Consider the following 24772-nt stretch of genomic DNA (forward strand, 5'->3'; position numbering starts at 1 on the left):
GATTTTTTTAGTTTTCTCGAAACTTTTTGTTCATACCTCTCATCAAAAGGTGTTATTCGATAATGTCTGTCTAGCACACTCCCTATAGGACGTGTTCAACGAGAATTAATTATTGGGGACAGACAGATCGGTAATAGAAAAACAAAAAGAAGGGAATTGATGAGTGTTTGAATTTCAGAAAGATGAGTGATAATGAAGAATAAAGAGTCATGTACGCAATAGGATTAATGATGGAGTAAATTATGGGAGTTTACAAAAAATAATTCAAAATTTAATACATTTAGTTAGGTTGTATTTTTCTTTTTTTGTATGCATCACCAAAAAAAAATACAGAATTTGGAGGCATACAAATAAAAGTATAGTTGTGTTTTGCAAATATTGAAAGTATAGCTATGGCATAACACACTATTTCAGGGTTGAAGTATGCACCAACAAGCGTGATTTTTATCAAGATTCCAAGGATTTCGAATTTTCAATGGCATCCTTTTAGCATAACTTCTAGCTCAAAAGTAGATAAACACACTATCTCTATTTTGATCAAAGCTGAGGGGTGGTGGACAAGCACCCTCTGTAATATGCTACATTCAAAGCCTGATTCAGAAGCTGGTGAAATGAGATTCTTTCAAGTAGAGACAGAAGGCCCTTATGGACCTTCATCAATGGACTTCCTGAGGTAACGAAATGATCTTCTTCCATGTTTGATTTTTAAACCAAGTTATCTTCATTGCAAGTTGATTTTTTCATCTTTTCCCAATATATAATTGTATGTCGAATCTTCTGCAGATATGATAGTCTACTTCTAGTTGCAGGTGGAATTGGGGTTACACCATTTTTGAGCATTCTGCAAGAAATTGCCTCTACAGGAAGTAACAAAAATGTATTACCTGTAAAAATACAGCTTCTCTACACTATAAAAGATTCCCAAGGCATCTGCTTGTTAGATTCAGTTCTACCACATCTTTTCGATGCAGAACAACGTTATCTACAACTGAAAGTGTTTGTGACACGTGAAAACCAATCCGATAGATCCCTGCGAGAAGTGCTAAACGAGGTCTCTAAAATACAGAACATTCACTTCACCAACAAGCGTCCCGGTCATGCAATATATGGACTTGAGAACTTACAATGGATGTCTGTCCTCCTTTTGGTGGTGTCTGTTGTTTTCCTAGCATTCCTTATCATCTCCAACCATGTTTTTATCAAGCCTGATAAAACGTCATCTGAACAGAAAACTGCTACTTCAGTAGTAGACATACTTCTCATAGGCTCGTTTGCATTAGCGTTAATATCCAGCACCTTGGTGGCTACCATATGGGGATGGAAGAGGCTAAGAGAAGAAATTCCACCATTTTCTGAAAAAGAGAGTAAAGCAATGAAACCAACAGAAGCAAACAGAGTTTTTGATCAACACGAAATCCATTATGGAGCAAGACCAAACTTTAAAGGTATGTGCAAAATACATCAATGTCCTTGCTTTAACTATTCAACTTCCAAACTATTGGCCTTCTAACATGCTGAAAATTGAACAGATATTTTTTCCCAGTTTGCTAATGAATCCAAGGGATCCAATATTGGGGTCTTTGTTTGTGGGCCTGAGACGATGAAAGAATCAGTAGCTACAACTTGCCGGCTACATTCTAAGGCTTTCCAAAGTGGACGACAAGATCATAAACCATTTTTCAGCTTTCACTCGTTAAATTTCACTCTCTAATACTCTGTGAACATCCGTCGAGCACATTGTCTACAAATCAACTTAATAAAAGTCCAGCCATTACAAACAGGATTCAGTACAAACCTGTTATGGAATGTTCTCCATCTATTGGAAAGAAAAAGTCTATTGAACACGTCCTGTTTTTGAGTTTGGTGGCCATATATGATAGTAAAATACTATAATATAAAATTTGATTAATAAAAAAGGAAAAAGAAAAAGTCTATTGAACACATCCTGTTTTTGAGTTTGGTGGCCATATATGATAGTAAAATACTACAATATAAAATTTGATTAATAAGAAAGGAAAGAAAAAGAATTATTAAATCTGTCAGAAAGCCAAGAGACCACCCCAGAACCACGAGAGGCCTGAGAACGATCATCTGCTGCCCAGAAAGCCCCAAGGACCATCAAAGCTGTTAATCACGCTCTGGTCTAATGGCCATTTTTCATCCACCAGACTTGATTTCCTGTCTCCTTAGAACTAAAGGATACAGTGGTACGAGCCTATAGAACAGATCCTGTTCAAGTAAGGTCGTGCCCAACTGATGCTGTAGGTGGCCATTTAAATGGTTCATTTCTGAGTTCAACTAGCGATGTGGTATAGCGGGACTTCATTCACTTTTAAGTTATGACAGACCCTGTCTATAACTAGCAAAACCAATGAGATCTACTCAGATTTCCTCACAATTGCAGGATATGGCGTATTAATTTTAACTACTAGAAATCATCCCCCAAAAATAGGCTGCATGACATTTCTTACAACATTTTGTTTATATAACCATTTCGAAGGCCGGGTATCAAACTTACTGGATTCACATGAATTCAAAAGGGCTGAGACGAGGCTGTGATTTAGTGGAATACACTCAAGTTGATTCCCAATATTGACGCTCAATTTGACATTAGTTACCTTGCTATTTCATTATAGTCCTAGTTGACCCTTGAAGATAGACAAATATCATCATGAAATTCAAGTCATGGATTTATCCAGGGTTCTCAACATACAATGGTGAAGAAAGAAAGTATGAATATGCAGATTCACAGCAAGTTAGACCAGTTTTTGGACCTTTCCCATTATCCCACTCGAATTGTAATCTTCACGCGTATAGATGTTTGCTAATTGCCATGGATGTTCATCCTTTTAGGTAGGGCAAATACATGGCAGTTTGATTATCTTGAGTAATGATTGTGATCTCCCTTTCAGTGATAACTTTGAACAGCATATCCATAACTATTTGCAACTAATGCTGAGTTTAGAGTTCAATAGCATGTAAGAGCAATACAAAGAACAAACCTTTAACCAAAAATTTCAAGGGATGAAAAAGATTCAACAAAGAAGGAAACAAAAGTACAATATCTACGCAGCCGATAGTGGTTCTGATTCTTCACTTGACCAGTCACTTCTATCTCTCATGTTACTTTCACTAGGTGCTAATTCAGCTAGCAACTCATTTGGCGTTGCATCCACATTCTCACCAAGCAATACAGCAACAACCTCCCCCATAGTAGGTCGTCGGAGAGGATCAGGGTGACAACATGTAAGCCCTAGTATCAACTTACCTTCCATTTCTTCCTCCGAACACTGCCCCTTAATCCTATTATCTGCTGCCTCACATAATCTCCTTTCCCTGTACTTTTGTCTAACCCAATCAATCAACACTTCCTCTTCCTCCAGCACAAACCCTGTGTCAATCGGCCTTCGCCCACATGCCACCTCCAACACCATCAACCCAAAACTATAAACATCACTAGCAGCAGTTGGGTTAGCCCTTGTCACCACTTCAGGTGCCAAGTACCCTAATGTACCTACTACCCTAGTAGTATTAGGGACACCACCATGAGTATACAACTTTGCTAGCCCAAAAACATCCACTGGCCATCGATATTAAGGATATTGTCGATAGATACTTATTGCATTCGATATTTATATCATATTTAAAAAAATAGTTTAATTCATTATAAAATTAAAGCAAAAAATATATGATAATTATAGTCAAGTGATAATGTGTAGGTGTGACAACATGCCTCTTAGACATTTTCCGTTATCAATAATCATAATTCCTAGTCATAACTCATAAATGAGCGATAGACACATAATAGGCGAGGATGTTGTTAGGGACAAAATAGAAATTGATTAACTATAATAATTGATTAAATAACATATAACCAGAAAGAATGAGTTTAATAAAATAATTACTCTCCAGTATTAGTTTGATTACTGCACGAACTAAAGCAATCTGAATTTTGAGAGGTTCAAAACATTCAATTCTACGAAAGATATCGAAAGTGGAATTGTTGAATTCATCTAAGTGGATGTTGCAGAGTCTTAAATATCAATTAAGGAAAGACCACATTTGTCAAGAATATGGGCTATGACATCAACATTTTTCTTATTTTCAAAGTAGAGATATCATATTTTTTTAAAAAGTCAGCCTCTAAAAGTTTGACTTTCTCAAAGTTGAAGTCTTCTTTTATGAATTGGTTTTTGATGTTTTGTATTTGATTAATGGTAAAGTCAAGTTTTTTGTTAAGAAATTTTAAAATATAAATAAATAAAGGAGAATTAATAGCTAGTATATATATATATATATGAAGAGTTTTTCGACGAAGAGAGTTGGAATGAATCATTTTATAGTATTCTAACTCTGTCTATGATTATGATACTTATTAAACAGATCAATATTTGTCGGCTATTCATTTTTAATCAACCATCGGGAGTCAGTAACCAAAACAGGACATTTGTCATCTACAGTCTAATCAAAACAGCTCTCTTATTTGTGAGAACTGAAAATTTGTGTTCTTATTAAACTTCACACATAAAAAAGTCCTTTTAGTTATAACCACAAATATTTGTTTCGCAACTTGCTACCCTTCTAGATGTTTTGACGCTTGATTCTTGAATAGGATTGAATCTAAGATGACCTCCCAAATTGTTGGAATAAACTGTTTAATATTATTTTTTTTAAAAACACGAATTTAGTAATTGAAGTACAAAGACATAACTTGAGAGATATTATGATACCAATATATATATATATATATATAAGATAAAATATTATTCCATTAAGAAAATACTCTCAATCCTAATTTTGAAATGCTCTATATAGAGACAAAAAAAAAACGCACAGAGAGAGAACAACTTCTCAATAAGGTTATACTAGAAGCAAATGACATGATCCCATCTCTTTACTCTGACCCATCCAAACAGAATAATATATGCTTTTAATATTAGGCTAATATATACGTTACAACTAAGTAATGTGCATGAACATCAATGTGTAGATTTCCTAGAATTTGGCAATATTTTCCACTCTGAATGATAAAGTGTATCTGTAAACATCATGGCCATTCCATTTTTGCAGTAGTACTACCGTCCACTGATGCAGGAACTAGCCTTGCCAATTTGAATAAGAGGACAACATGGGTTGCCTCAAATATTCAAACTTTTATTTTCAAATGGGAAAGGTCCAATAAGTGGATTGAAAGATTCGTCATTTGGTCCCCTATATTGCCATATTGGACTCTGACCTTGTGAAAATGGGTACCTATTAGGGGTGGTAAAATTAACATATAAAAAGATGACTCGTTCAAATTATGGGTGGGTTAATGACTCATTCATCTATTACCTAATTCAACCTATTTAAAATTTGGGCAGAGATGTAACTCAAATTAATGATCCGATAAAATTCTCGCTAAGATTTTCTTTAAGGAAAAAAAAATATCTTTAATAATGTCATATAAAGTCATAACAAACAATTTTTTTATTAGATAATTATAAGAAATTGAAAACTTGAAAAAAGTTTGGTGGGTTGAATTATAACCCACTTTGCCCCAAACTATTTCAGCCCAACAAATTAGCCTCATTGTAAAATGTCCAAGCACTAAGGTATGAATGAATTAGTGTCTCTGCCCAATGTGAAAACAGTTCTCTCTTCCTTTTATTTTGGAGCATAGTGAATCTGTTTGGGTGCACTCAAAATAATACGTAAAGATATTTCAACAATTGTTAACTTTATTTCTCAACCTAAAGATATTACACCATAAATAGAGATGATTTGAATAGATATTAGTACTATTTTTTTTAACAGCGCACTTGGATATATAGCTGTACAGGGCAAATCGATAAACAACATCAAATCGAACCAAACTGGAAAAAAAACCCGACTAGTGATTTGATTTGACTTGGTTTGGTGCTTGGAAAAAAAATCCGATCATTATATGGTTGATTTGGTTTTAACTAAAAAAAGTCAAACCGAACCCAAACCGACCCGATTATAGATATACTACTTTTAAATTATGTTATACATAAAAATATTTATTAAAATATAATTTATAAATATTTTTAAAATTTTTTTCATAATTTTTGTTTTCTTTCTTACATTTAGATTTAGACTTGAGAAGTCCATCTAAATAATAGACAAAAAAAACCTATCTTATAAAGTTATATTATAAAGTTAAAACTTCAAACAGTGTTCTGCCTATATCTTATATGTTAATATTTTGTACTAGAACTCTTTTTAAGAAGCACTGCTCTGTACTTTTTATTAGATACTATGAAAATCCCGAGAAACCCGAAAAACTCGAGAAAAATTGATATCGAAAAACCTGATTTTTATTGGTTTGGTTTGATTTATAGACTTAATAACCCGACACAAATGATTTGATTTGGTTTGTAAAAAATCCGAACCAACTCAATCTATGTACACCCTACTTGGATATTAAGTCCTTACGCTTGCTCTAATAAGTGGTCCCAAGATAATATGTAAAGAAATCTAGCTAGAAATGGAGAGGGGCATCACATCATTTTCACGGTGCTAAAAATTAATTATTCTTTCCTTCAAGAGTTGGGAAAAGAACTTGACGTTTAATTCAAAGGATCAAAATCCAACACTATCATCGACAGGTATAATTTTGTCATTTAAATAACTCAAAAAGCATGCAGAATTAAGCTACAATATTTAATTCTTTTCACTTCATTTTGTTGAGCAGGGATTGGGGCTGTACAGGGCAAATCGATAAATCGTACAAAATTGACAAATCGAACCAAATCGGAAAAAACCCGACTAGTGATTTGGTTTGACTTGGTTTGGTGTTTAGAAAAAAAACCCGACCATTACAGGGTTGATTTGGTTTTAACTAAAAAAAGTCAAACCGAACCCAAACCGACCCGATTATAGATATACTATTTTTAAATTATGTTACACATAAAATTATTTATTAAAATGTAATTTATAAATATTTTTTAAATTTTTTTCATAATTTTTGTTTTCTTTTTTAGATTTAGATTTGGACTTGAGAAGCCCATCTAAATAATATACAAAACAGTTCATCTTATAAAGTTAAAACTTCAAACAGTGTTCTACCTCTCTCTTATATGTGCTTTTTATTAGATACTATGAAAAACCCGAGAAATTCGAAAAAATCCGAGAAAAATTGATATCGAAAAACCCGACTTTTATTGGTTTGGTTTATAGATTTAATAATCCGACACAAATGATTTGATTTGATTTGTAAAAAATTCCGAACCAACTCAGTCCATGTACACCCTAGTAGGGACAATGGAAACAGAATCTTAAAACTCCAAGTTCTTCATAGTGATTAATGTACGCAATGAAAAAAAAAATGCACTTTGTCTTTAGGAAAGATTTGAGAATAAACATATACTGCAACTCTGAATTAAAAGTTCAATTCCCACTAAAGGCAACTTTCGGAATTCCTCTCGATATTATTTTTTATTTTTTTGCTCGTTGTTCATATTCACATTGTGGTCCAAAAAAATGGGATTTGTGCATTGTGGGGCTGTTTTCGGGATATCGAACATAAACTCTTTCATTTTCAGAAACTCGCATCTAGACTTTTGGTTAAGAATGGAGGGATCACAATCATATTATAATTTCTCTTGACATAAAGTTTCCATGTTATATTATTCTTGTATTTGGTTATGATTTTAAAACTAATTGGCTATACAAGACGCTATATCAAGGAGTCAAGGACAAAGAAATTAAACCCAACATGAAAAAATGGATAAACATAAGCATTTCTAATTTGAATTAGAAAATAACGATCCTTATTTCTTGTATGTTGTTTTTAAATCTCTCTCAAGTATAATTAAATATTTCTTAATTCTAAAAACTACATAAAAAAAAACTAAATATTTAAAAGGCTACAAAACTAATTGACTCCCAAACAAATGTTTGTATGTACAAACAGAGACTAAAGTCGCAGAAAAGAACAAAATTTGGTAGAGGAATTACTAATGAAAGTAAAGTATACAATTTGTGGGCATCTAAGGTTTGAAATTTGATTTGTAACAGAAAGTAGGGAAAAAAGAATTACCTATTCTTTTTACGTGTGTAAAAGTGCAAAGCGAGTAAATTACGTGTAAACACAATTCTGGGAATGGTAGTGTGTCTTTTATATTTGTCAAAATATTCTATGATATATACTCTCTTATTCGTATTAACATTACAAGTATTTTTTATAAGAGAAATAGAGCACAAGTCTAAAACAATAAAATTTAAAAAGATCAAAAAGTGTACAACTATTGCAAGGAACCCTCCCCTCTTGTTCATATTACTAGTATATTTTTAGAAGAGAAATAAAGCATATGCCTCAAACAAATAAGCAATAACTTTACAAAAAGTCGAAGGTTTTTATACACCTTTGTCCGTTATTTATTGCCAAATGCCAATAGGAGGATACAAGTTACAACTAGGGTGCGTTTGGTATGAAGCAAGAAAATTTCATCTTAGAAAACAAGTTAGTTGCTTACTTATTTTTTAGAATTTATTACGTAAGCCAAAAAATATTATCTAAATAATATTTATATTTAATCTAACAAAACACGTGTGGAGGGGGCGGAATGGTCAGGGAGTAAGGTTTAGGGGCATTGAGGATACAATAATCATAGAATGTCACTTATAGAATTTCTCTATTCCCATTAAAAAAGTCATTTTCCTTATATTTTAAACAACTTATTTTTCTAGAGAAAATATTTTTTAAATTTTTTATCCAACCCAACATGAAAAAATAAAAAATATTTTCATCCCTATCAAACACACCCTATGCCTCAGCTTGAAATAGCAAGTTTTGGGTAGATTTTTTAAATGTTGAAACTGGATCAAATAAATTTTAAGTCAATTTTTTCTAAGATTTTTAAAAATACGTGATAATATACTTTTAAGCACATGTAATAACTGTATTCCAGCATAACACTATCAAATGCATTACACTTTAAGAAGAAGAAAAAAAGAAATTATACATACATATTGAAGTTATATATCTAGTTTTTTTAAAATTACTAGTCACTATAAATGTGCTTTGCACATTACTCCCTATCAATAATCATACAAAAAAGAACCTCGATGACTAATTTGGAGTCCCATCTCAAAAACCCATCTCGGGACTCGACCCCGACATCCGACCTAGACACCCGACACCCGAATCGGGACTCAACTTCTGAACCAAGGCTCGACCCCAACATCCGACCTAGACACCGGCACCCGAATTGGGACTCGACTTCTGAACCAAGACCCGATTATGAGATTCGACTTTCGAACCAGGATTCGATCCTGACACTCGACCTCGTTGGTCGATTAACGAACCGATTCTGATACTTGACCTGAGATCTGACCTCGACTCTCGATAAGGATATAAAATTTGTTCAATATTTAAAGGATATTTAGATCAACCAATATTATAAAACTTGTAGAAATTCCCTACTCCTAGTAAATTTTACTCATTAGTAACTTTTTAGATTGAGGAAATTTTAACGAAAATTTTAACTTAAAAAGATAAATACGTAAATCACTTTTAGTCAATCAATATTTATACTCATGCTTTTATAATCATATAGATATAGATAGATATGTATTGTCCAAGAATTTTACCATTCTAAAGAAATTTAATAAAACTTTTTACGATAAAATTTCCTTTTAATTTGTACAAAAATAATAATTAAAAGTTACGATTTAGAAGATATCTTGACGTGATAAAACTTAAATTCAATAATAATAAATAATTAAAAGACTCTAAAAATGCTCTAAATCATCGAACACTGGATTCATATCTTCCTCAACATTCAAAAGTTTTTGGAAGTAAATATATCATTTTCCTCTAATAAATAACTTTTTGACAATATTTTGCTTTCCTCGAAGCTCTTGGATGCACTTCCAACAAAAGTGTATCAATTCTTTTTCTTCTATTCAATTCAATCTTTCGATTTTGTCGTTAGTACCCCTAATTAAGTCGGCCTAAACTAAGTTTTTTTTTCTTTAAAGAATAAAAAGATAAACAAAGGGGTACTCCCGTCCAAAAGAAATTAGAGAAAAATACAAAAGTTTTGATCAAAATAATCTATTACTTGAATCAATTCACCAAAATAGTATAGAAGTTGAAATTTTATAAAATTAGTATAAACGTTCTTGGTAATAACATATTAGGTTAATTTCATTTTAACAAATCAACAGACCACAATATATTAGGGAGAAGGCGTTAAAAAAAATTCGTTACTGGTAATAACGTTTTACGCTTAAATCGTTGCCATTAGTAACGAGTCTCCGTAACTCGATCACATCAAAAATTTTATTATAAATATCGTTATTGTGAAGCATGTTTTAAAGGTAAAACGATACGGTAAGTAACGATTTTTCCGAATGTCCAACTCAAAATCAAAGTTAGTGGGTACTCTTTATGCTAAAAAGAGTTGTATTTTACTTTCAATTAGCTGTCGTTATATATTTTGCATTTAATTTGCATGGCATCATTCTTCTTGAACTTTCTTCTCTATTTGAAAGAAACAAGGAATTAAGGAAATTAGTTACTCACAATCAAGCATACGAAAAGATAATCGATGCAAATATTTAATGAGCATTAGCTCTTGCTCAGCAAATGGTAAATGAGTTATATCTTGAACCTAAAAAAGAAGCACAATTGCATTATCTGTCTGCTCTAAATCATCTTATAGCTATCTTACAAAGTATTTAAATGAGTTAAGTGCACTGTAGAAAGATTGAGCACAAAAGACATCAACTTTAAGAAATATACAGGGAACTTTAAAAAACTAAGGCGAACAATTAGTAGATCATTAGAAAAGTTTAAAAATCCCTGCAGCTCATCTCAAAATCAGCTTGTAGCTATTTTATAAAGTATATTGAGTTTCCATAGTATGTAAACTCCCTATAGTTTCATTAGTTCTGTCCTGCCATAATTCACAAGAATTGAATTGGAGCCAAAAATCAAAGGCACTTCCCCATCTGTTTTAATAGCACCAACTCCAGTAACACTAACTTCTAGTAATTTAATTAGTAACACACAATCTTCATCAGCACCACAAATTTCATTATTTATCCTTTGCTTTTTTTCTTTTTGACGTGTTGGATAGCATAGTGACCCCCGTAAAGAAAAGATAAATATTCTATTATTCAAAAGGAGTAGTTAAGTCAAAAAATAAAATAACGTAAAGATGTTAATATACCAGTTCCACAAGGCTTAAGTTTAATTTTACGCTTCTCCCTCCTTGATGGTTCAATATCCTGAATAGTCGTATCACCTCGTTCATTTGCATTTTCTGGATCATTTTCTTTCACTTGATTGTTCAAGTCCTCTAAATTATTAATGGCATCAGGGGTCTCAATGACCATTGGCACAGGCGATGATTTAAAGTTTGGGACATTCTCAAAATTTTGAGATCAATAACTACAAATGACATTCTTAAGTGATGAAAGACTTGAATCCCTTGAAATTTGTGGAGTATGTGGGGTGACATATGGCATGATATCTCTTTGTGACAATTGATATGTCATACCTGATGCCTGAGTGAATTCATGAGTGCAACCTCTTAAATTATAAAGAAAGTTACCTTAAAATCAGAAAAAGTGAAACAATTGTAAATCTTTTCTCGGATAACAATAGCAGCGAGATTTGGAATCGAAGTTAACCATATGTTCACTTGGCAGCATTATGTGAAATTTCACAAATAAAGTGAAATTGAGTTTAGGATAGGCTAAAAGCCAAAAGGTATAGCTGCAAGGGAAAAAAATAATCTAAAACGTATTTCTACTTTTAACTCCGTCGGCAGTTACATTTTTTGCCCGTTAATTTTTTGAAATTAAATATATTTTAATACGTTACTGTCAACAACGTTTATACTAATTTTATAAAATACAAAAAAAAATACTATTATTATAAATTGATTTCAATAATAGCTTATTTTGGTCAAAAATTTTAAAATACAAAACATGATGTTGAGACTGGACAAAAGATTTTATCTGTGTGCTATCATTACATTCTGAGCAGATTACTCTTTAAGTGATTTTAAAAATATTATTTAATTATGTAGGTTGTTTCCTATATATGTGAAATTAATGCTACTATTTTTACCCGGTTGCTCGAAATTTAATTTATTTATCATATTTTTTTTAGTTTATTTTTTAAAAATAATTAACAATTCACTAATTTTAATTTCTAATTTCTTATAAGAAATATGAACCCCTTTTAGAAAAATAATAATTCCTTCTTAGCAATTTTTTAATTTTAATTTTAATTTTAATTTTTTACATGACATATTTAAAATTATAAGATTAAAATAACATTTTAATATATACTATACATCTTTAATTTATATACATCAAGTTAAAATCAAACGAATAAATTAAAACAACGAGAATATTTTGTTGAGATCTAATAAGTAGACTAAAGTGTTACCATACTTATTTAATATTTTCTTCATTTCAATTTAAACTACGTTTCTTTTTAATTCATTTAAAACAAAATATCTTTCTCCCCATTTGTATAGAGAATAGTGATAATTGATGGAGAAAGTAATGGAGAAGATGACAAAACTGGCAGGTTTGGGTTCGTTGATGACTAGTGGATCAAAAAACAGATCGGGCCAAATTCCCCAATCCACCCAGCCCTTTCTTGTAGCTCCACGAATCCTACCCGTAAGCCCAACAGCTATTCAGTTGCGCCACTCATCCTATTTTCAGTCGACCATCCCTTTTTCAAAAATACCAAATTCCAAGAAAAAAATAACGAATATCCGAATAACTTGTTTTCAAGTCTTGACGCGCCGCAATCCCTATATATACAGCTCATTACCTAGCCTTATGGTTACTTGAAGGTGCCCGAAATCTCACAGCATCTTCTCTTTCTCTACAACTTCTCTCTTCTCTCTACTTTTCAACTGAAAATACTTTTTTAATTCCTTACATCGTACTCTATTCAAAGCATGAACTCTATGAACGGTACACAAGTGATCAAATTTCTGTATAGTTACGGCGGGAGAATCTTCCCTCGGCGCTCCGACGGCAAGCTCCGTTATATCGGTGGTTTTACCAGAGTTCTCTCCGTTGAGAAGTCTATTTCGTTTGCAGGTGTGTTCAGTCGTTCATTTTTCTTCTTGTTATTGTTTTTAAGCTTTTTGGATTTGGATTTGTTACTGTGTTTTGGGAGGTAAATTAGAAGCTGATTGAATTGACTGATATGCAGAGTTGATGGTGAAATTTGGAGAATCGTGTGGATCGTCTATGAGTTTGAAGTGTAAGTTGCCGACCGAGGATTTGGATGTTTTAGTATCAATTACTTGTGATGAAGATCTGATGAATGTGATTCAAGAGTACGATCGAGTTTCTGCGTTGACGAATCAGGAGATGAAGATTAGAGCTGTTCTATATCCTCTCAACTCGTCGAAAAAAATCTCTCCTCCGCCATCTCCAATGTCGTGTTTTGACTTTCCGGCGTCGAGAATGAAGCCGGAAAAGCTCAGATGCTTCTATTCACCTCCGTCGTATGTGGTAGAAGCTAGGTGTTTCACTCCAGCTTTGGGATATCCAGTCGGCGGAAGGAAAGACGGTGGGAAGTTTTATTACCCTTGCTGTGACCATGGAAGCCCTAGGCATCTTTACTATGCTGCTCAATGAAACCATAGCCAATAGAAATTAAGTTAAGATAATAAAAAGGAGAATTAAGTTATTTCACGCCGTATATGAGTAAATTGCGCACATAGACAAAGTGAAAGTGAGTTCCCCTCCTCACAAAAAAACAAAATGAAGGTGACATTATATACAATGACAAATGCCTTGGGTTCATTGAATTGGATTGTACATTATTTGAGACTGCAGTTCAATTCAATCGTGAGGTTAATTTGACATCTCTTGAGATATCATCTAATAGTAGAATAATTCATAAGCCGTGCGGATTTCCTGAGTTTGCCCATTTTTGGACTTGTTAATAGACACAGCCGGTAGGGTTCGCGTTCGCCGTCATACGTTCGTTGGCGACTGGCGTGTTGCGTTAGGATCTCTCTCTCTCTCTCTCTCTTTTTTTTTTTTTTTTAACTCGTTCATTCGGCCCAATCTTTTAGGCATCATTTGGGGCCTCAATTGATTCCATTAGGGCCCAGGAAACTGGGACCATTTTTTTGTGGACATATTCTGGAAGAGTGACTATAGGCTTCACATACTTCAGGGCTTTTTTAGGGTAATTTTAGTTGGAGAGGTCCGTCTCCCCTGGTGTTTTAAATGTTTTTCATTGGTTTTTCCCTTAATCTATGGCTTTTAATTCTTTCCTTATTTAACACTTTTACTTTTGAGATATTTCAGGGGACCCATTTGGCATACTGAGCTGGCAAAAAGGATTGGAGCAACTTGCGTGATTTCGTCAAGGAAATAATGATTCAAATAAAACCTTAATTTCTAGTTAAGAAGAAATTAATGTATGAAATATATACATTAAACTGAGAATAGATATTGATATTATGATTCCAAAAAGTACGTTAAAATGATATTATAATTCAAAATATGTGTATAAATATAGAGTAAACAAGTGATGTGATCATAATAAAATACTATACAATAAAAAATAAGATGGAAATGAGTGGTTGCTTGGACGACTCTATGGCATAAGAAAACTTTTTGGTTAATGTTTCACACAATTATTATTGGCTGTTTAAATTTATTATTTTTTTCTAACAAACTGGAGGATCCAAAGTTTATAGTTTTGTGAATCAAGAAATATAAATTTTTGAAAAATAAAGTTTTTTCATGGCATAACGTGTGCAGTATGGAATGTGGACACAGTAAGCGCGTCCAAAGCAAATGCCAGGTAAAGGGTTCAGTCAAATGCCTTAATTCGTGGTATTGCTTTGTTTTATAGTTCTAAAACCGTGTTAAACTAACGAGTTGGGCTGTGGGATCAAAGTAATTGAAGGATTGTACTTAAAACTTTTCCAAAATTTGTTTAGGTTATCAATTAGTCACTATAAATATCATCTAATAATAATGCTCCAACATAAAAATATTTTAAATTCATTTATTTATTTTCTGAATCGATTGGAAGAGATTGTCACATTGAACAAGTTTCATGACTTGTTCTACTTTAACAAGTATATTATCAGAATATTATTAAGGCAGAAGAATAGTAGGCGGCGCATGTTTTCAGGGATTTGGCCCTAGTCATATTTGAAAGGCTGTATACTTGGCACAATATACCAGCCGATATGATTTATATTGGAAACAGAAAAGGATTTAAAATGTTTTTGTATTATTAAAAATGATATAAAAATACTCCGCATTTATTTATATATTTATTGAACTTAAAATGTCATTGATATTTTTGTACTATTTTCAATAGTTCAAGGACATTTTAGGCCCTTTTTCATATTAGAAATATGCTAATAATACGAATAAAGCTTTTAATTAAACAAATAGGAGTACAACATGGAGACTTTTCTTTGAGGAAAAAAAACATAAATTCCTTTCTGAACTTATCACGAAAAGTCGGTTACACGCTTAAATTATCATGACGATCTATTACACACCTGAATTATTTAAAAGTGATTTTTTTTCAGCCCAGAATCTAATGTGGCCAAAAAAATTAAAAGAAAAAGAAAAAACACGTAAATGAAAAAAAAAATAAACAGGAAAACACAGTTCATCCTCTATGGACAAGTAGACAACCCTCATTATATTTATTTTTATAATATTGTCGAATGTACTATGTAGGGAGAGGGGTATCGATATTTGTAAAATAAAAGGGACCCATTTCATTTAAGCGGATTAGATTGGTGGAATGGGTATTTCATTTAATAATCATTTAAATGTATAGCTTTTTAATTTACAAAAGTTTGTTTTTAAAAAAAAATCACGTCAACAATTTTGTTAAGACGTTATCTGAATTGATTGAGCAACTCTGTAGGTGAAATGGCATTATTTAAGTGACTTTTTAGTTACAAAATTCAAGTGACTTCCTAAAATAATTACCAGTTGAATAATTATTCAGTTACAAAAAAAAGATTTACTTTCCGAGATCAATAATTAATCGAGTAACGAATTTTAAATGTCAACTCTTCTAATTTGGTTGTAATCACACAGTCAAAACAAGATTTTGGCTGCTCGATCATTTATCTATATTTTTGATAGTTTAATTAATCAACAATATTTAACATGTCTACGCTTTAACTAATTTCATCTTTCGATTGTTTCTCTAAGAAAAGAAAAGAAAAGGAAATCTCTAACATCCTTTTTTATGTTCAGTATTTTGGAGTTTTAAACAGTTCTTAATTCTAGTAATTTCTGTTTCAGTCGAGATAAATTTCGAAGATAAAAATTGGAAAAAAACAAAAAAAAAAAGAAATTCAGAACTTCTTTTGGGCATTTACAGAAGAGTTGAAAGGGGAAATTGTCTACTTCTACATGACACCAAGAATTTTGTCGATTTTCATGATGCAATCAACTGCAAATTCAAAAAAAAAGACAAAAAAGAAGCAATTTGATAATTTGAAATGTTGAATCATGAATGACTAATGTAGGGCACAGCCTCTACTAGGATAATTGATAAACACATTTACAGAACATTATCCTAGTTTGGATTAGTTTTGACTAAGATATAGAGTCTTTTCCTTCCTAACATGCAAAGTGATAATATATTGAATAAGGAATAAAAGGGGCCATGACATCAAGATTGGTCCCCAAATGCCATGAGCTTATTAGTGATTATTTTGCTTTAGTTGCACTATCCTACTTTATTCGTCATTACATTTATTTTTATAGTATTGTTTATGTACATTAATGACAATATTTTATTTTCTGTAAACATTGATACAATTGGAGTACGTAACCTTGATAGGGAGACTAGCTAATTCTTTATACTAGACATCAATCTTAAACCGGTTCTGACTAAACTAATTTAATGATTTTTCTATACACAAATCTATCATTCATTAATTGTACTAATGATGTAGATAATGTAGAATATACTTAATCGTCCTACGAGAGACTGAGAGAACAATTAAACCTTCTGAGTCATTAAACCTAAGCTGTTCATCAGGCATTGCATCTCGGAGATATGGCGATGCAGAGTGTTTTCGAGCTCTTCAATGTTTTTTTAAGCATGAATTGCCTTTTTTAGCATCAACTGCTGGTTACTTAATCGATAGAACATACCAAGCTGCATATGGATAAACTCTCCTCTTTCAAATTAATGTAGAAATTAAAATTTGTATCACCCAAAATACATAATCAGAACATCATATATGATTATTCTGCCATAAAGCGCGAAGGCTCTTCCCATTCCTATAAGGGAAATGCCCACAAAGCAATATCTAAATAACGTTCAGCAAATTTTAGAACCATGAACTACCAAGCAAACCATAGTAACACGGCACATACAAATATAGGAAACCAATCAAGGCATTGCTAACCAGTTTCCTGCTCAAAGTCATCACCCTCCGATTCATCGCCATTGTCTGCATCATCATCCTCTGCTTCATTGTCAAAGTCTTCTTTATCATTATCTATGTTAGTCTTTCCAATTACAACTAAGTTGCTGTTCATCTTTCTGATTTCATTACACTGCAATTTACAAACATCAAGACAGAAAAGTTAGGAACTTGGTAGTACTTGCAAGTTGAAAAATCCAAACATAGACCAATTGGCCAATATCTAGTCAAAAAATAAAGCATCCTAGTAAGGCATCCTAATTTCTCGAAATGAAGCCAGACAACTTGTGAGAATTGTCCTTCTAAGGAAAAAAGTGATGGCAAATGAAAGCAAGAACGAAAATTACAGAAAAGGGAAAGAAGACAAGAATAATGGACTCAAGAGTTGCAACAAAGCAAGTAAAGAAAAGCTGGATTCAAACTGCCAACTATTTGATGCATGCCCACCTTATCCTGCTTTGTTTATCATGGGCTACATGAAAAACACACTTTCCTATTTTCTATCATATTGCACCTTTTTAATTCTCAATTTTTAATGGTATTCCAATATGGGAGAATTAAGACACCAGCCAGAGAAAAGAGATGGAGTCATGAAATTCCAGGAAGCTTTTCTTTCCTCGTAAGCAAGTATTAGTGGTGTAACATGAAAAACTGAGACACCATGCGGAGAAACAGGTCATAATTCAAGATATTCCAAAAACCATTACAAGTTAATTTTTCAATCATTTTCTTGTTTATTTAATAAAGGAGTGAAAATCGCTTACACTTCCGAACTTTGTTTTAAAAATCAAACTCCCCTTCAACTATGAACAATAATCATTCTCCCCCTTTATCCCATGCAATGTCTATTTTGCCCTTGATTTTCAATCTTCCATCTATGTATAATATTTATCTTTCTTAATCTAAGTATTTATAGATCTTTATTTAAGCACATTAACATTATAAGTAGAATAATATTTTTATCAGTTTGTCATTAAAATTTATGTTATTATTTATGATTATTATTTTACTATTACATGCATTTAATATGTATATGTATATAAATGTATGTTTCAATTCTCTCTTATTCTTAAATATCTGAATAGATAAACGATTTTTGTTTGTCAATAATGAAGTATCTTTTAAATTAAAAAAATAAAAAATTAATTACAATACAAATAGATAATCTTTTAATTTTTTTGTAGAATATACCTTTATTTTTATTAATATATATTTGTATTATTTTTGAAATATATTTAAAAGCTATTATATTACCTATTATTTTTATTTGTATAAATAGCCATTAGAGTTATGATTATTATTAGAATATTTACTTTTTACTCTGCTCATTTATTTCATTATAGAACGTTAATAATTTATATATTCAATTAGGATTTTTTACTTTAGTTTTTTCGAATAGAAAAAATATTTTTTCTTTTTTAAATAGAAAATTTCTTACCTAGAATAAAAAATAAAAATTCATGATTTTAAAGAAGTAAAAAAAACAAAAAGACAAAAGTTGATAATACAAAGGGTAAAATGGACATTTTAAAAAATTAATTAGAATAAACGGGGGAGAATGATTATTGTTCATAATTGAGGAGGGAGTTTGATTTTTAAATCAAAGTTTGGGGGTAAACGATTTTCACCCTTTAATAAATTAACCAACTTAACCGACATCAGAATAAGAGTAGTGGACAAATTAACATAATTACAAAATTCTTGCACAGCTTAATTATAAAGGTTCTGATCTTAGTAATTGCTATTAGCCACATGAAGAATGGAAGTCTTGCGCAAGTACTATTCATTGTTTGACAAACTAAAGTAATATAATCTTTACTTAAGGTGGGGAAACAGGTCCCACAAAAGAGTTTAGTATGAGTTAGTGAGACTCAATCTCTCAAAAGAAAACCTCTGCACAAGTAACTTAAGAAATATTCCTAATGTCCTTAAAAACAAAGGAAATTCTAGTAGGAGGTATCACATTAGATGATTAGAATAATAGGTAGACCATTTTCTCACAAAAACTTGAGAGCTAAGCTTTTTTTTCTTACATTTCCCTTCTAAAGAGGGACAACAATAACAACAACATACCCAGTGAAATCCCACAAGTGGGATCTGGGAGAGTAAGATGCACGCAGACCTTTCCACTACCTCATGGAAATAGAGAGGGTTTTTTTTGAAAGACCCTCGGCTCAAAAGTCATAGTCCCAAGTAAGAAAAATAATATATATAGCATAATGGCAAAAAAAGCGATGCAAATTTTACAAGACAAGAACAATAACGATAGCAAAGTTGTTGCGAGCTATCTGACTGTACATATCTATGGATTTCTTCCATTTGAAATTCGCTTTGAACGTAATATGATAATCAAAGGCAATAACAATACAACTATAAAGGCAAGCCTAGACCTACGACCACCCTAAACCGACACACGACAAGACATCATTCTATCCCTACTAGTCTTCTACCCTAATCCGCAACCTCCACTCATTTCTATCTAAGGTCATGTCCTCGGCGTCATATCTTGTCTAATTACCACTTTCCAACACTTTTTTGGTCTACCCCTACCTCTCCGCATAGCCCCCAACTCCACCCGTTGGCACCTCCTAACTGGGGCGTCGACACCCTTCCTCTGCACATGTTCAAACCATCTCAGTCTCACTTCTCTTATCTTGTCTATCACAAATGCCACTCCCACCTTCTCCCGAATAACCCCATTCCTAATATTATCACTTTAACTGTGTCCATACATCCATCTCTCCGCAACATGCATCTTCTGAATATGAGAGTTCTTTACTGGCCAACACTCCACTATATATAACAACGCTAGTCTAACCACCATTCTATAGAACTTACATTTAAGTTTAGGTGGTACTTTCTTATCACACAGGACTCCAGAGGCAAGCCTCCATTTCATCCACGCTGCCCCAATGCGGTGCGTGACATCATCATCGATGTCCCCACTACTCTGGATGATGGATCCAAGATATTTAAAGCTTTCTGTCTTGGGAATACGTTGAGTGGCAAGCCTTACATCCGTTCCCTCTTTATCCATCGCAACACTAAATTTGCACTCCAAGTATTGTGTTTTGGTCTTGCTCAATCTGAATCCTTTGGACTCCATCATTTGTCTCCAAACCTCCAACCTATCATTAACTCTGTCCTGAGTCTCATCAATCAAAACTATGTTGTCCGCAAATAGCATACACCATGGAACCTCCTCTTGAATAGACCGTGTCAACTCATCCATCACCAAGGCAAAAAGAAAAGGACTTAGCATAGACATAGTCCCATCTCACCAGGAAAATGCTCCAAGTCACCTCCCACCGTCCTAACTCGAGTCTTGGCTCCGGTATACATGTCCTTTATCGCCCTAATATACACTATCAGGACACCTTTAGCCTCCAGAGAACATCCGTTGGAATTTTTTCATAAGCTTTTTCAAGATCAATAAACACCATATGGAGATTCTTTTTCTTTCTCTAAATTTCTCCACTAGTCTTCGTATAAGATGGATTGCTTCAATAGTCAACCGTCCCGGAATGAATCCCTTCTAACTAGCCCAATTTAAAATATATCTTCCAGACTGTCATTTTTCTGTACAACCCAACAGAATAGAGACATGGAGAATGATAGTCACTTTGTCTCAACAAACTTTTCCTACTTGCTTGCACTGTACTGTGGCTGCTTCACTTTACATATAAGAACGAATGCGTGCAACCGTTCAACTTGAGAGGTATTTGAAGTTTAATAACCAAACTCGGTAAAACTGGAATATAATGTTTAGATAACTTGCGACTTGTGAGGTATCACAGGTTACTGTCATACTGTGTCCCTATAATTAGAAATGTTATCACATCAAATGCTGCAGCCCACCCCAAACTCTAGAGTGCAAGCTCAACAAACACCAAAAGAGTTTGTATCCAACTCCAGTTATGTAGCTAAAATATTAAATAGAATACAAAGTGACCTGTTACATATGAGGATAACAAGTTCTAGAAGTCTCATTTTTTTTTATAAACAAGAAATTCCTAAGGACCAATGGCGTATGGTTCAAAAACGGTGGATAATGGGCTTGCCCTCTACCCTTCTCCACTTACATATCAAGTTTTTGTTCACGGCAGCATTCAAACCTAACCTACAGATTACAAGCCGCGCTCTTACCACTAGACCAAAGCCCTTAGGACAAAACTAGTTCTAGAAGTCTTGGAGACAAAAGCAACCGAATTCTTCTCATTTACTAGTAGAGCTCAGAAGTTCATAGACAAAGGCATGAGGGCCAGTCCCAAAAGTTTCACAGGCACCTGAAATGGAATTGTGCATGATGTAAAGCTGAAAGTAGGAAAGTAGTCATAAGATGAAAGTCTACCCACTTTAATACAAGATTTCTCGAGAAACTGCTAAACTACAACATGATTTTGTCTCCCTCTGCTTCACTGTAATTCATTCTTTTTTATTTCTACCCCCTCCTTTCCCTCTGCAGTGATCCTTTATTGGCCTAATTATTTTCACTGGCTTGATAGCTAGAAGTTAATTGTTGTATCAAACATCAAACAAATATCAAACCGTCAGACAGGCAGTGCTCTACTAAACTGGCAACTTAATATTTAGCTGTTGGCTTCCAACACCTGAGTTGGCAATTATAATTAGAGAATCTAGCCCTCCTACTTTCTTGAACCCAATCAACTAATAATTTAACAGGTAGCATATCAGTAATTTTAAATGACAAACCTTCTATTTAGGTAATTGTCACTAGAATAAATCCAGAAATAACATCTTACATGAACTGTCTGAACTGGGAGCAATTAAGTTCCGATCCATGAATACAACTTCTTTTTTTTATGAATAGAACTCACGGATGTATAATATCAAATAATGGAACAATAATTCTGGCGATAAAGAACTAAATACAGGGATGGTTGAGGCCAGAAGGGACATATTTTGTGGGAGACCACATAAAAAGATAAAAGGACCATAAACATACAAAAAAAATAAAAAATACATTAACAAAAGCATAAAGGAATTCCGTGAAAAATGAAATTATGATGGCAAATGAAGAGGAAATGTTTGAAGTATTATGCATACATCCAGATCTACAGAGAGCCTCCTTTCATCCTTTATTTATCGGGTAACTCTGTCCCCAAGGCTTAGACAAATGGGAAGAAATAAGCTTAGCGTTTTTGGTATTAGTTAGGATTTGAACCTTGGTTTATAAGGTTTGCACCCACTTCACTGACCACTAGGTGTCGAAGTAAATCCTTTTTATTTTTTGCAAGATGCATAACATATTACTTCACTCTGTATAGGAGAAACTTTCAATGTTCTTAACCCCAGGGAAGAGGCCAATTAATAAAAAGGTCCTATAAGTGAAGAACCTTGTGCAATAGGCGTTAATTTTGTGTTAGATGTAATCACATTCTTCATAGAAGCTAGTTCATCTCGAAACCTAACACAAATTTCAAAAATTCTTCCAAGCAAGCATCACGTATGTTACCGATACATATTTACCATACACCTCAGTGATACACTCATTATGCGAATTAAAGAATATTTTGGAGAAGGATTGAGGAAAATTACTTACCAATCAAAACAACAAAAAGAGTATCTCATATTATTCCACCTAGAAATTCTCAATGGATGCGACAAGTACTTCTCACATTTATAATAAAACCTAATTGTATACTGTTGATACCCTAAGATACATATACAAACAACATTATAATGAGATTTTGATACTGTTCGAAGAGAGAGAGAGAGGGGAATGGCGGACCTTTTCTTCAAAATAAGATTCCTCCACGGCAAGGAGGAGCTCGTCGCTCTGAGGTTGGGGCGACTGAGCAGGGAGCAAAAACGACGTCGGAATGATCCGAGTAGAATATGGGTACTGTAACATGAATGATGGATACTGCAACATATTTTCCTTTCCTTTCCTTTCTTCCCCGCTGTCTCTTCTTGTTCTTATTGAATTCCTATTGGGCCTTGTAAACGTTTGGGCTCCATAAAGGCCCATTCTTTCTTCTGGAAACTCTATCTGTAAATAGAAATTTTACCATAACTTAGGGCTATTTCTAAATTGAATTTCTATGAGGAATTGACACGGAAGTACAACCGACGCATAATATTGGTATTAATTAGCCAAATAAAAATTAGCAAAAGAAAAGTCTTAATTAATGCCGCATTAATTAGTCCACTGACAAAAAGATGCGCCCCTTTTTAAGGGATAAATATTTTTATCAAGCAACACTAATTAATTAATTAAATATGTTGTTGCTATATTTAAGGAATAAAAATGTTTTATTATTTCTTAATTAACGTGTGTAGAATAGTTGCGTATCTTTTTTAAAAAAAAATGTTATGTAATTTTTCTCTCCTACAATACAACACAAAATTGACATTATTTTGTTAATTTCACTAAAATCACTCTGCAAAAGAAAGGGTAAAGATTAATATGGAACACACTAATATGTATATATTGTTAAATTTTAATTTGTATAGTTCTGTATACGTATACAACATTAAATTGTATTTGTACAGTTCTGATATGTATACACCATTAAATTATGTTTTGTACAATTTTAATATGTATACATCATTAAATTGTATTATGTACAATTCTAATATATATACACTTTTGTTATGTATACACCATTAAACAGTAATTTGTACAGTTTTGATATGTATACACTTCTTGTATATATACACCATTAAATTATAATCTGAAATGTATACATTTCTAATATGTATACACCATTAAATTATAATCTAAAATATATACATTTTGATACATAAAAACTATCAAACTTAAAAGTTAATATGCATACACATCTAATATGTATTTACATAATGGATGTCTCAAATAATTCATTCAAATTAGATATACATCATCACCTTCTTCTTTTTCTTGGCAATTTCTCTTTTTCTATCAAACTGGAAAATCTCAATTCCACAATAACGAAAATTTAATTTAATAGGTTTTGTAAAATTATGTATGATAGAAGAATTTAAGTAGATAATAATGTATAAACAAATGGTTATATTAAATATGCACATACAGAGCATATTAAGGAATATAATAAAAGATTTAGGAGAAGAGAAAAAAAAATTAAAAAATTTCTTTGAAATATGAAGGATTTAAGAAAGAAAAAAAAGAGTGAATAGAGGCGAACTCAACTTGTGCAGTTGACAAATCACGAGGAAAAAAAATGCAACAAAGAGATATTTCTCTTTTACCATAAATGAAAATAAGTTAGAACGTGTTTTGAAGAGAGAAAAAATATTAGAAAATGACTTCCACTTTTCAAGAATACAAAAATGGGCTATTTCATGCCAAAATTAATATTAAAAACTTTTAAATGCCAAAAAAA

The 24772-nt window shown here is 32.5% G+C and overlaps 3 protein-coding genes and 1 non-coding gene across 5 annotated transcripts; 2 read left to right on the forward strand and 2 right to left on the reverse strand.

Annotated features, from left to right (window-relative positions):
• Window positions 1-407: 407 nt before the first annotated feature.
• On the forward strand, window positions 408-1868 carry LOC129894038 (ferric reduction oxidase 8, mitochondrial-like; the record flags this gene model as incomplete). The annotated part of the gene is made up of 3 exons (XM_055969531.1): window positions 408-673; window positions 784-1445; window positions 1530-1868. Coding segments are annotated over 3 exons (1110 nt in total), but the record flags the coding sequence as incomplete, so codon positions are not given.
• Window positions 1869-2033: 165 nt separating this feature from the next.
• On the reverse strand, window positions 2034-2247 carry LOC129898108 (small nucleolar RNA U3). The gene has a single exon (XR_008769024.1). It is a non-coding gene; the product is annotated as a small nucleolar RNA U3 (small nucleolar RNA).
• A 10561-nt stretch (window positions 2248-12808) lies between these two features.
• LOC129896244 (uncharacterized) lies at window positions 12809-14642 on the forward strand. 2 transcript variants are annotated; one of them, XM_055972104.1, is made up of 3 exons: window positions 12809-13083; window positions 13199-13561; window positions 14311-14642. In XM_055972104.1, the coding sequence occupies exons 1-3, from the start codon at window positions 12939-12941 to the stop codon at window positions 14361-14363; spliced, it is 561 nt and encodes a 186-aa protein (XP_055828079.1). In that variant the 5' UTR covers window positions 12809-12938; the 3' UTR covers window positions 14364-14642. The 2 variants fall into 2 exon arrangements, with proteins under 2 accessions (XP_055828079.1, XP_055828078.1); XM_055972103.1 differs by having other exon boundaries at window positions 13199-14642.
• A 2520-nt stretch (window positions 14643-17162) lies between these two features.
• On the reverse strand, window positions 17163-23453 carry LOC129896783 (uncharacterized). Its single transcript, XM_055972749.1, has 2 exons — window positions 23179-23453; window positions 17163-17559 (listed from the first exon to the last, which is right to left on the reverse strand). Exons 1-2 carry the CDS (start codon window positions 23416-23418, stop codon window positions 17404-17406), a joined length of 396 nt encoding a protein of 131 aa, XP_055828724.1. The 5' UTR covers window positions 23419-23453; the 3' UTR covers window positions 17163-17403.
• Between the last annotated feature and the right edge of the window lie 1319 nt (window positions 23454-24772).

The sequence above is a fragment of the Solanum dulcamara genome, chromosome 7, assembly GCF_947179165.1.
Source record: "Solanum dulcamara chromosome 7, daSolDulc1.2, whole genome shotgun sequence".
Taxonomy (NCBI): domain Eukaryota; kingdom Viridiplantae; phylum Streptophyta; class Magnoliopsida; order Solanales; family Solanaceae; genus Solanum; species Solanum dulcamara.